The 13,843-nt window shown below is 36.8% G+C and overlaps 1 protein-coding gene across 6 annotated transcripts in view; it reads right to left on the bottom strand.

The window, feature by feature from the left end:
- faf (ubiquitin carboxyl-terminal hydrolase-like faf) overlaps positions 1 to 13,843 on the bottom strand; it is a 607,647-nt gene that overhangs the window by 282,112 nt on the left and 311,692 nt on the right. For 5 of the 6 annotated variants that reach the window (XM_069845714.1, XM_069845717.1, XM_069845716.1 and 2 more), the window contains one exon: positions 3,348 to 3,473. The exons of the other annotated variant lie outside the window; for it this stretch is intronic. In XM_069845714.1, the coding sequence (XP_069701815.1) occupies positions 3,348 to 3,473 (126 nt within the window). The remainder of the gene's footprint in view (positions 1 to 3,347; positions 3,474 to 13,843) is intronic. 6 annotated transcript variants of the gene reach the window in all.

Raw genomic sequence — 13,843 nt, 5'->3', positions numbered from 1 at the left:
TCTTCACATTCTTGCCCGCAACAGCTACATCGAGCAGTGGACACTATCTTGGACACTTTTGAAGAAAAATCTGTTTGTCTTGGTCTGTTTTTAGATACTGAAAAAGCCTTCGATAAAGTGTGGCATGAGAGACTCTTGTTTAAATTAAAACCAATAGTTTCAGACACATTATTTAGAATACTACAGTCCTATCTCTGCAACAGAACATTTTCAGTGAAGTATGAAAATATAGTATCCCAGGTCAGAAGTATTCAAGCAGGTGTACCTCAGGGTAGTGTACTTGGACCTTACCTTTATCTGATTTATGTGTCTGATTTCCCCAGAGACGCCAATTTAACAACAGCTCAGTTTGCAGATGATGTTGCTATTCTGTGCAAAGATTCATGTGAAATGGCAGCTAATAAATTGCAACAGTTTTTACATTTAGTGGATATATGGTGTAACAAATGGAAAGTTAAAATGAACCTTAGCAAATCCTATAAAAGAAAAACTGAAAATCAATCCATCACTCTACAAGGTGAAGAAGTATCACATGCTGAGTCAGTGCGGTACCTAGGTCTGGACTTGGACAGAAAATTGACTTGGAATACACATATAAGCAACCTAGTGAAAAGACTCCGACATAAATTATATCAAGTTAAACATCTGTTGAAGGGTTCATCACCACTGCCGCTACACTTGAAAAGACTTACATATTTCTCATTGATCAGACCTATATGGATGTATGGCTGTGGTATATGGGGATCTGCATCCAATTCCCAAATCAGACGAATTCAGACAATACAGAACCGGGTCCTTCGTCTAATCGTGGATGCACCCTGGTATATTCACAATGACAACCTACATAAAGATTTGAATGTGCCTACAGTTGAATCCACCCTGCGCAGCTCCTACATACGATTCATCACTCAATGGTTAACCATCCAAATAAACTGCTTAATACCATCCCAGAACAACTTCCACCCCCTCACCAAAGAAAAAGATTAAAAAGAAAGGGACACTCAGATCTGTTGTTTGAAGATTAACATTTTTGTTTTGTTTCACATATTGCCAAAGGACAGTCATAGGACTGCAACCTCCATACATGTTTCTTGTGTGCTGTCATAGCACAGTATTTATAATTTGTAAGCACAATTGTATTGTACATAATTGTATAATAAAGTTTTCTTATGATTGGAGAAAAATAAATAAATAAAAAGAAAACAAATAAAAAAAAAGTAGATACTTCACCTGGCCCAGACAGAATCACTGTTCGAGTCCTAGGGCACTTAAAAACCACAAATTTCTCACGTTGCTTACTAGATTAATGCTGCATTTTTCGTATGTATCTACTTGATTACAAAACGAAAGAATGATATAACAAATAACATTGCACAAGGATACCTATTACAATTCTTTCCTAATAAGGAAATAGAAAAAGTTCTAGAACCAAAATGACTTAATTTCATTACTCTAAATCCACATCAGCAAGGGTTCACATCTGTACCTGGAACACATGTAAATGTTTCTCTTGTAAAATGGCTATCTCCATCACGCAAAAGCGAATAAAAGCATTTGTTGCATTATTTTTATGGACATATATAAAGCACCGACTCCATTGGACATGAGCACATAAAAAGATTGCTTCTGCATTCTGGACTTCCGAAAAATTTATATGGGCTTATTGAATCATTATTGACTGATAATGCAATACAAATACAGGATAATTTTAAGACCACCAAATCTATACCTATTAAATGTGGAGTAGCACGAGGCTCGCCATTATCACCATTGTTATTCAATTTGGCTATAAATTACGTGTTGCAAAACATCAATGATCATGAAATCAGTGAACAATATGGATATAAATTATCAGAAAATCTGCCGGCTCTGTTACATTAGCTTTTACTGATGACATAACATTAATCAGTAAACAAGAAAATTAAGCAACCACAATGCTTAATTTGGCATTGATTTTACTGATGAAATTTCAATTGATAAAAATAGAATTGTTAAAAATCTAACATCTGATCTTGATTGCCTTGTACAAATAAAATTATTTAAATCTGAGCAGAAACTAAAATTATTAATGAATATGTTTGGCCTAGTCTTATATATCCCTTACAATGTGTTCCTATAAATCAATTATCCCCGGTTTCTTAAGAGAGCTTGACAAAATAGTTAGAAATGCTGTCAAAGAAATCATGTTACCAGTTAACATTCCAAATTCTTTGTTATATTCATCTAAAAAAGTTCGTGGACTGAGTATACTGTGTGCAGAATGGAAACCAATATACAGCATTTAATATCTGCAATTGTCTTCAGCCCTTGCATGATCCACATTTACATCATATACGGAATCCTGAAGAAGAGAAAAACGCGTCCCTTGGAAAACTTAATTTTACTAAATCGTCTCTTCCTCAAAGATAAGAGGAAGGAAACTTAGAGAAATTCTAAGAACGAAATCTTTTCAAGCTTGGTGTCAACTGCCACATAAAGGGAAAGGAGTGATTATGTATGCTGAGTGCCCCAAAGTTAATTCATGGATGTCCAGTAAAAAACCTCTTTCAATATCTGAATTTATCAATGTGGTGAAGCTTTCTTGGAATCTTATTCATGTTCCTGCAGATCCTTTAATACACCCACTGTAGGCATACTGGCTGCAACAAGACAGAGTACTGGTCACCTATTGAGATTCTGCAGGAAAAGAGAACTGCTATGGAACAACAGACATCAAAGAGTGAGGACAAGTATTGCAGAAGTCTTAAAACACCTTGGTTGGGAGATTTATGAAGAGGTTTATATTATGACATTATGGTATCAAGTGAATCCCAAATAAAAAATTTAGTAGGTTTTTTAATCAACGGCTTAAAAAAATATAACTGCTCTGTATTCAGGATCCTTATGGTCACCCTCACTGGAGGGCTCAAGATTCAATCAAATCCTTCTCTCTAACATAAATAATGAATCATTGTAATGCTTCTATATACAGTACATTACGTCTTTTTCCTCCTGGAGAGCAAAGGAATAGGTTCTTACAGCTGCTTACGCTAGAATAAGCCATATACATCTATGTGAGAAACAGCTTGTTCTCAAGACATGCCTGCAGTCCACAGTATCTGACAGTGTAATTTGTTGATTGACATCGCAAAACAGATGCTGATGGGGAATTATAAGTGTTTGAGCGCAAATGCGTAATTTCTTGGGATGAGAAGTATGTGAGATATGAATATGCTTTCTCCTCTACAACACCCAGTGAGTATGGTTGCCTCAATCACGTTTGGTTGTAATGACTTCACCAGGAGCTAAGTTCCATTGCACAGCTTCAGAAGGCTCAAGTTACATAGCAACATTATTGGTGCACCAACCTTTAATACTATCTTGTATGCGGGGAGTGCAGGACAGTTAAGCAAGTTCAGACACTTGGTTGAGTGGTTGATTGAATTATCCCGATTTAATAGAGTATTTATGGATTTGAACGTCATTTCGGCAGTCTGAAACATATTCAAAATGGTCTTGTTAATGGGCGATCCTTGTTCATTTTTGGGTATCAAGATCACTCTCACAAAAGCAAATCTTCTTCAGAACTAGAGCCTGGATTTCCATGCAAATGCATGTTTTTATATATGCTTGTTACACTTCTCAAACTTTGTAAATATTCGTTTTATGACATTGATTCCAAATAACCGTATTTTTTCTGGGCATGTTTGCATGTTTTATCCACAAACGATTAGGGAAAATATGGGAATTTCATTTGAAGCAAGTAAAGAAATAGGTTTGGAAGTAAATCCCGAAAAGACAAAGTATATGATTATGTCTTGTAACGAGAATATTGTACGAAATGGAAATATAAAAATTGGAAATTTATTCTTTGAAGAGGTGGAAAAGTTCAAATACCTGGGAGCAACAGTAACAAATATAAATGATACTCGCGAGGAAATTAAACACAGAATAAATATGGGAAATGCTTGTTATTGTTCGGTTGAGAAGCTTTTATCATCCAGTCTGTTGTCAAAAAATCTGAAAGTTAGAGTTTATAAAACAGTTATATTACCGGTTGTTCTTTATGGTTGTGAAAATTGACTCTCACTTTGAGAGAGGAACGTAGGTTAAGGGTGTTTGAGAATAAGGTGCTTAGGAAAATATTTGGGGCTAAGAGGGATGAAGTTACAGGAGAATGGAGAAAGTTACACAACACAAAACTGCACGCATTGTATTCTTCACCTGACATAATTAGGAACATTAAATCCAGACGTTTGAGATGGGCAGGGCATGTAGTATGTATGGGCGAATTCAGAAATGGATATAGTGTGTTAGTTGGGAGGCCAGAGGGAAAAAGACCTTTGGGGAGGCCGAGATGTAGATGGGAAGATAATATTAAAATGGATTTGAGGGAGGTGGGATATGATGATAGAGAATGGATTAATCTTGCTCAGGATAGGGACCAATGGCGGGCTTATGTGAGGGCGGCAATGAACCTCTGGGTACCTTAAAAGCCAGTAAGTATGTTTGCACGTTTAGGCCTTTTTTTGAGAGTAAATCCATGCATAATGCATATTTTGAAGATTTCAGATTTAATAGCACATACTCAGGTTTCATATTGATATTATTCTGCATTATTATTGGTGCATATATTATGTTAACTTGCAAATAGTGCCTTTTATGAATGTTGCTTCACACAATCTGGTATTTTCCAAGTTATTTGTCTACTGGTAAAGGTAAAAGGTAAAGGTATCCCCATAACATGCCATGAAGGCACTTGGGGGGCATGGAGGTAGAGCCCCATGCTTTCCATGACCTTGGCACTAGATTGAGGTGGTGTGGTCGGCACCACGCTCTGACTGCCTTTTACCCCTGGGAAAGACCCGGTACTCAATTTTATAGGAGGCTGAGTGAACCTCGGGGCCATTCTGAAAGTTTGGCAACGAGAAAAAATCCTGTCACCACCTGGGATCGAACCCCGGACCTTCCAGTCCGTAGAAATAAAAGAAGGCTACTGGTAATATGTTTTCGTGGCATCCTACCTGACTAGTCTTTGGACTTTCCACTAAATTCTCCTTTTGTCACAATGTAATTTTCAACTCCGAACTCTCACTCGTTACAAATCGGAGATCAAAATATTGAAAGAAAGAAAGGCAGAAGCAGCATGCTTGCAAACTACAATTTAGTATACTTTTGTGTCGAACTGTGTTGGAACTGCAGGAAGAGAACTAGTGTCAAAATAGATTGAGGGAAAGAAATTTCTGAAGATGGATGGTGATTGTTGTAATAAACATCCAAGTACTTTTGCATTTAGGGGTACATGATAGCATCGCGGTTAAGGCATAATGATGCAAAGTAGAAAGGTCGTGGGTTCGATTCTCTATGAGGTCATGGTCATGGTCATGCAGAAAAGCAAAAGACTTAAAATTCCATATCATTTTGTCCCAAATTTCTTCACTTAAATATGCATCTGTCACTTGTTGTAACACAGAAAAACCATTCCATTTTCTGTGTTCAAGAACATGCTTCAGATAAACATATGAGCTTAAGTGACTAAAAGTTTGAGAAATTAGTTGCAATACGTTGTTTCAAAATAAAATAAAATGTAACATAATGTAGGCCTCAATTTTGATAGTTACTGTTTTTCTGCTTCATTTTGCATGTTTTGTCATATAATAGTGCATGCAAATCCAAGCTCTATTCATAACATCTCTTCATATCAGGGTAAACTTCTGAAGTAAGCTCGATAGGAAAAACAGTTTTACAAATAGGAGGAGGAAGATCTAGTTCACTGTTGACATAGGTCATAGTACCTTCTCCTAATTTCAAAAGAATATTTCCAAATTCTTGTACAAGTAAATCACTTCCCAGTCGAGCTTTCATATTGACTGTCAGCAAGAATGTCTTCACGTGAGACCATAAGGTAGGTGTAGACCCCCATTGGCTCTTGTGCCTCAAGTGAAGACAAAGAGTCAGAAGAAAGTCTTCAGAGAATAGGAATATCATTCCACCCATCACTCTATTATCATATATCGTATCTTGGAGTATTCAATTTAGTGCTTCAACAGTTTTACTGGCCATGATATACTTGTTTCATACAATGAGAATGCTGTCTTGGAGTAAGTTTGCCTTTTTTGCTATTTTTAGATATGAGTCCTTTTTATAGTCCAGGTGACAAAAATTTTGTAGGTGGAATGAGCAGTCTTTCCATCAGGAAGCAACATTGCTGCTAAACTGGACGACACCACCACGAGAGCCATTTTGCCATCACAAGAGATTTTGCTCAGTAATAAATTAAAAAATTTTTTTTTCCCAATGCCTCTGGGTGCGTCCATGGAGAACAATTCTCCTGATTTGGCATTGATGTTATTTACAACTTGATTGCAAAGATTTTTTGTTCATTATTTAATTATGGCTCATTTTGTTCAATGAAGTGAGCCATTTCGAAGACAATATAGTTAGTCTCTTCTGCATATCCTCTATTCAGAGCATTACCATTGGGGATATGGGGCATCAGTAAACCATAATTCACCAGAGGGTTTCCAACAATGGTGAAAATACAGTCTTGTAGCTGTAAAAGGCAAAAATTTTCTATGTGTTACATTGATCGTCGATATTCACATCAGGTCACTTTCTCAGATCCTGCACCAAGTCCTCAGAAAAATTCTCTTTGCACTCTATCCATAATTTAAGAGCATTTGAAACACTACAAAACACTAACATGACTGAAAAAAGTTCCCCCAGTTTAACAGCACTATTGCTAATGGCAGCTTCATGCAATGTGCCGCCCCAGTGAATGTCATCTTCAAGTAGGCAATAAGTTCTCCACTCTGCTTGATGATTCGGGGAAGCAATATCATCCACAGGCATTAGTTCATTGAACAAGTCAAGATAATAGCTATTATTGGGGCACACTTTATACACTCTGCCAAGTGCCTTCCTACTTTAAATTCCCATAAACTTATCACCAGGGATACCATGTTTTCTTCTATTAAAGAGTATTCTTTGCTTGTTGAACGTGTAATATAGATGCACAGATTCATTCTCGAGATGAACAGGTGGAAATCACTTATGAATAGGAAAAGAAAGTATGTACCAAACCGCTTCTGAAGTGCTCACATAATGCCCAGAATCATACTTCATCACTTCATCATGTTCATTTTGGAGGTTCAAAATTGAATGGTCACTACCTTTATTTCCATACTTGCACATGTATTTTATTTTTAACAAACTGACGCTGGTGCAAAACTCCACGTTCATGTGCATTTGGAATGTTCGTGACAGAACAGGTGAATAAGGAATGATTCAGTTACTGTCGATCTTAATCATGTTTCCATGCATCTAAAGGAAGCATTACAATGCTACATCCACCCATTACTACTAGAATGGACGTGGATTTGATAATTATGAGGGCTAGAAAACTCATGCATCTCGTTAAATATGATTTGTCACAAACTTTATCTAACATTCTTTTAAAAACTCAAAATAAGCAAGATATTTCGATTTAATTACTTCATGCCCCCTTATAACCCTCGCTTTTCATGAAAGTATTCTGAATGTCATATAGACTAAAATATTTGAAGACTGATTAGTGTAATATATAGCTAGTTGGTGATGTATGCAATGGAGGGGGGAAAAGAACTGGCCACTCTAACCCATTATCTCCTGACCTAGTTGCCTCATAAGTGGTGCCATGTTGGTATCACTTGTGAGGTTCAGAACTGTCTTTGGACAGTTGATTAAACAACAACATAGCCTAAAATCTAAGTGAGACCTAACTTATATATAATAACAATTTTCATAGTAATCAGTTGAGCCATTAGAGTAAAAAGCTAATGAATATAGGCACCATGCAAGCTATGCCAGTGCCATGGTCCTAGAACTAAACATAGGAGAGGCATTGCACCGACAATATGTTTATGGTTTAACACTCCAACTCTTATACTCAATGGAGAGTAAAAAAAAAAAAACGCGGAAAAAGCAATATTAATTATAGTGTAGTAGGTTGCTCTAATAGTATGGATGATGTAGTATTTTATACATTTCCTACAAAAAGCACAGAAGTAGAACGAAGCAAACTATGGATACTGCTATAAATCACATACAGTATTATTGCTAACTCTCATTTTTCTAGGCTGTTATTGTTAAAATGAACGATATAAACTATTGTGCTAAATTATTAAGATGTCACCCCCTATTCGTACAGGTATGAAGCTTACTTACTTACTGATTGGCTTTTAAGGAACCAGGAGGTTCATTGCTGCCCTCACATAATACCGCCATTGGTCCCTATCCTGAGCAAGATTAATCCATTCTCTATCATCATATCCCACCTCTCTCAAATCCATTTTAATATTATCTTCCCATCTACGTCTCGGCCTCCCTAAAGGTCTTTTTCCCTCCGGCCTCCCAACTAACACTCTATATGCATTTCTGGATTCGTCCATACGTGCTACATGCCCTGCCCATCTCAAACGTCTGGATTTAATGTTCCTAATTATGTCAGATGAATAATACAATGCGTGCAGTTCTGTGTTGTGTAACTTTCTCCATTCTCCTGTAACTTCATTCCTCTTAGCCCCAAATATTTTCCTAAGCACCTTATTCTCAAACACCCTTAACCTATGTTCCTCTCTCAAAATGAGAGTCCAATTTTCACAACCATAAAGAACAACCGGTAATATAACTGTTTTATAAATTCTAACTTTCAGATTTTTTGACAGCAGACTGGATGATAAAAGTTTCTCAACCGAATAATAACAGGAATTTCCTATATTTATTCTGTGTTTAATTTCCTCCCGAGTATCATTTATATTTGTTACTGTATGAAGCTTAATATCATTAATTATAATATAAAATATACTGTATTGGTTCTATTCCCAATGGACCATAATGGGGGCCAAATAAAAGTTCAAGGATATGCAGTGTCCACTTTGTTGGATACAGGAGATCTGGTCATCCCCAAAACTTTTCCTTTGAGCCCAACATATTTTCAGAAATTTACGTGCAAGAAGTATTACATTGCAGGAGTCGTTGAATGGATTAAAGAGGTTGTGGAAAGAAATAAATTTAACATTTTGACAAATGAATTAATTTCGAGATAAAATAAATGCACTCATAAGTATGCAATGTTCATGGCAGTGAAATAATTTTCTGTTCCAATATGAATGAAAATGATGATGTACACTTAGTGGCAAAAAGAATGGGCCAATTCTTGGTCGATAGAAATGCTAAGTTCTATCACGCGGTTCACTCGTGTAAATGTAACCCACTGCAAGGCATTGCTGTGGTGTCTCTTCATTGAAAGTCGTCCGTCTATAATGCAGTAAACCTTATGAGCAGTGTGTGGCCCAGTGGTAAGAAGTCTGACATCCGTACAAGAGGTTGTGAGGTCGCCTCCCGGTACAGTAAAATTATTATTTTTTTATTTTAATTTTTACTTAATTTATTAGTTTAAATGTGAAATGGCATTTGTCAACAAACTTCGTTAGGCCTGTCTTGTAAAAATATTATTGCCCATCACTTGTGGGTTATTAATAGGTGAGACCTGGCCTGTTCAAACGAAAATACTTGTTTCACATCCTAAAAAACCAGATGCATATCAAACACAAATAAATAATTAAATTAACAAAAAGAAACAATTTTTAATATATTAACAAAACAAGGCCTGTGGTGGGGACTAGTATCTCATCCACAAACCACCTGCGTCAGAAACTTCCCTCATTCTGCGCGGCATGGAGTCCACAAGATTATGGAACAGGTCTAAATTCTTGGCCATCTCCTCCCACGCATCTAGAACTCTGTCCCACAATTCCTCAGGTGTCCGAGCGGGTGGTTGTTCTGCCCAATTAGAGCGCAGGGTCCTTTTAACTGCAGCCCACAAATTTTGAATTGGATTCATATCTGGTGAATTTGGAGGCCAGTTGACTGGGTCGACATCACGCCTCCTTGTAAACCATCTTTGAATCCAGTTGGCTGTGTGTATCGGAGGATTATCCTGCTGGAAGAAAGGTGTTCCTTCTGGATATCGTTTTCAGGCGGAAGGGATCATTACATTTGCCAAAATGTGTTCGTAGATTTCTGCCGTAAACCACCCATGGATGCGTTCCAGAAGTCCTGCCCCATTGTATGACATCCACCCCCAACACACGACCCTCACGCAACTCGACTTGTTAATTCATCTCACGAAGCATTCATCACATCGGTGGCCATTCATATAATAAACTAGGGCAGTACTATCGTTGCTATTGGAGACAATTACCTCGTCGGAGAAAATTACATTTCTCCAATCGAAGTCCTGTCAGAGAGTAGCATACGCAGAATGCTACTGGAGACAATTACCTGGTCGGAGAAAATGACATTTTTCCAATCTAAGTTCTGTCAGAGAGTAGCATACGTAGAATAACCTATGCGAACCAGGGCAGTGAGTTATTGTTTCTATGCCATCTTCAAGCTTAATGACGAGACAGAACGTTGTATTAACAGACAGCAGTATTGCTTGAAAGAGAGAGGGAGGTTTATTATTTATTAGAGTTTGGGCATATTGCCACATAATTATAGCTTTGCGAGACACATATGATGGCAAATTTGTAATTAAAAAAAAAAAAAAGAAGGATTGAGGGAGATTCGAACCTTGATCTCTACTATCAACTTGTTCAATAGACTAATGCCGTAACGACTTACGCTACTGTGACTGTTAATATTGGTTCGGCATAATATGTGGTTTTCCTGTTCATATTCGCTCCGGTTGATTTTGTATTTATCAATTTTATTATTTTTTCACTCTTCAAGGGTCCTGATGTATCTAGAATCAACCCGCCATTCGATTTTATTACATATTTTAGACTCTTAAACAAAATACAGCAAATTTAAATGGTTTAATTATGTGTTACCTAGTGAACTACAGCTTTGACGAGACGAGCATGCACAATGTTATGTCTCTGGAACTTAGAAATTGTCGACCGGCCCATTCTTTTTGCCGCTAAGTGTATACACAAGCAAACACATGTGTAAGTGCTGGTCCAATTAAATATGTAAAATTAATGATGAAGTTTCAACATAAGAGTAGAATTTCAGGGATAATCTTATATCAGAAATGATACAGAGTTGCATGACTTCACTTCAGTAAAATCTGAGGTATTTATCATACTTTTTCAGCTGTTACCAGAAATGAAGTGTTATGCAAAGTCTACGAAAATCGAGTACTGCTGTTTTCAATAAATATGAAAACAGATCTCTCCTACTCAGCTTTGAGAATAATATTTGGTATGCAGAACCAAAGCATCCCGAATATTTGTAAAAGTACTGACAAAACAAGCAAACTTATATTCTGGCAAAGTAAACGAAGTGCTCAAGAAACTATGCCAGCTGCCTTTAAAAATAAATATCCAAACTACAGAATCATAATTGACTGTACTACGATTAAAGCGAAAAAGCTACCTAGAATTTTGTAAGTGAGGGTGAAATTCTTAATTGCTGCCACTCAAAATAGAATGATCAGTTTTAAATCCAATTGGATTGTTACAGTGGCAGAGCTAGTAATATATTCATAACAAATGAAACTGGTCTGCTGACATTACTGAGCATGGAGATTAAGTTATGGTTGATAAGACATTACTAGAAATAAAAACAAAACTTTCTGGCAGTGGCATTGTTGTAGTAACACATTTATTCTTGCAAGAAAGGAAAATTAGCAGCTGATGAAATCGAAACGTAGTGTAGCAAGTGTAAGGATTCATGTGGAAAGATGTGTTCAGAGGATAAAAATATACTATATTTTAAATAAATTAGCAATTAAACTTCTTTACCATGTCGATGGCATTATTCAAATGTGTTCTGTTTTAACAAACTAAAGGCTGGTTCACAATAAATGAGGAACAGAAATGAGAACGAAAATATTGTTAAAATAAATGTATTTAAATGTGAGCATTCACAATTAACTTGGAGATGTTGCTACAGTCCAGACGATCAGTACCATACAACTCCAACATTTCCCTATGGATTTCACTCGGACTTTTTCGTTTTGCTCACAAAAACGGACTACACCTCGCTGCTCTTCATAAATAAACTATGCTAGCACACAAGCCATATTTACTCAGTAGTTACTGCTCATTCTGCCAAGGTGATGCCTGATCGAGCCATTCCTGTCTATAGTGCAAGATTCAAACAAACTATATGTCAACTTTGAACGTCCTAACCATAATAGTATTTCGTAAAAAAATTGTTGTACATTACTTTCCGATCCTTCCTCATATATACACAAGTGACATACATTAAAACTTGTTAAGTACATGAGCATTTGACACTGTGTATATTAACAATAACAGTGAGTTTTCCTTAAGATTAAGTTTTTCTTTTCATTTCAGTAAAGTTCCATCATTATCCAATTCTAGTGTGTTTTTACATGACTAAGGGCACCTCTAGCACAACTTCAAATATTTCTTTTTTCATGATAATTCCATTGGGACTTCCACATAACCAAGGTTTCATTGTATGCACAATTATTACACCACAATGTTGAACTTCCATTTGAAAGACATGCTGATAGGTTTCGAGGGCAGTAACTTTCATTTCTTGTTCACACCTAGTATTATTAAAGCAAATCCTTCAGCGTGATGTCTTTCATAAAAATCCGTAGCTAAGGTTTCAAAATCACGTCATCTAATTCTGATCCAATGAAAATTATTGCTTGCAGATATTAATCTTCTTTCACAGAACCACTCTGGACTCTTTGCTGGTTCAGAGTATTAATATTGCAATTTCTATCACTCGAATCAATACTGACAAGAATATTGTATCATTAAAGTATAAATACTCCTTTTTGGTTAACGAAAATATGTTAAATTCTTCTAATTAAGATCGTTGTGTATTTAATTTTCAAGTATGTTCCATAAAGATTTCTTGCGAAGTTTTCTCCAACCGTAAGGTGAACATCAGATAATCTATGGCAAATCCTTGGTCTTATCTCGCTATCACCAATTCCATCAATGCTAAATAACCTAGTTGCTGAAACAGCGTCGTTAAATTACCGACTAAATAGAAGCTTTATGCAATGAGTTTACAGTCTTCATTGTTGGTTCCTCCAATCCCTGCAGAAGGCAGACATATATATTTATAAATATGTATTTCGACCCCAATCAAAATAATAATATGATGTATCGAAGCACATATGATATTTCCATGCAGAAATTCTGCATTATCAATGATGACGGATGGATAGAATAGAGAAAAATTCTCTCTGGCACCAGAACTCGAACTCGGGTTTTCAGCTCTATGTACTGACACTTTATCCACTAAGCCACACTGGATTCCAGTTCTGATGCCGGATCAAATCCCCTCAGTTTAAGTTCTACCTCTCAGTTTTCCCTTTGGTGGCCTACCCTCATGTACTGTGTCACAGAATATGTGACAGTGGCACAATGGCCAATGCACTATGTACAGAGGTGCACTCATTATGCATATCTAAGTGGCCAGGATCCGATGGGATGAGCACTGTCTTGAATCACAAAGTGATTACTTACGCATATATTATTATGATGTATCAAAGTACATATGATACTTCCGTGCAGGAATTTTGCGTTATCATATGATGATGGAGGGACAGAACAGAGAAAAAATTCTCTCTGGCACTGGGACTCGAACCCGGGTTTTCAGCTCTATGTGCTGACATTTTAATCACAGCCACACCGGATTCCAGTTCCAATGCCAGAGCAAATCCCCTCAGTTTCAGTTCTATCTCTCAGTTTTCCCTTCAGTGGCCTACCCTCATGTACTGTGTCACAGAATATGTGACAGTGGCACAATGTCCAATGCGCTATGTACAGAGGTGCACTCATTATGAGTGACTAAATGGCTGGGATCCGACAGGATGAACAGTACATAG

This window comes from Periplaneta americana, chromosome 14, assembly GCF_040183065.1.
Source record: "Periplaneta americana isolate PAMFEO1 chromosome 14, P.americana_PAMFEO1_priV1, whole genome shotgun sequence".
In the NCBI taxonomy this organism is placed as follows: Eukaryota; Metazoa; Arthropoda; class Insecta; order Blattodea; family Blattidae; genus Periplaneta; species Periplaneta americana.
The sequence above is the reverse complement of the archived record's forward strand: the minus strand, read 5'-3'. Positions and strand labels throughout refer to the sequence as shown.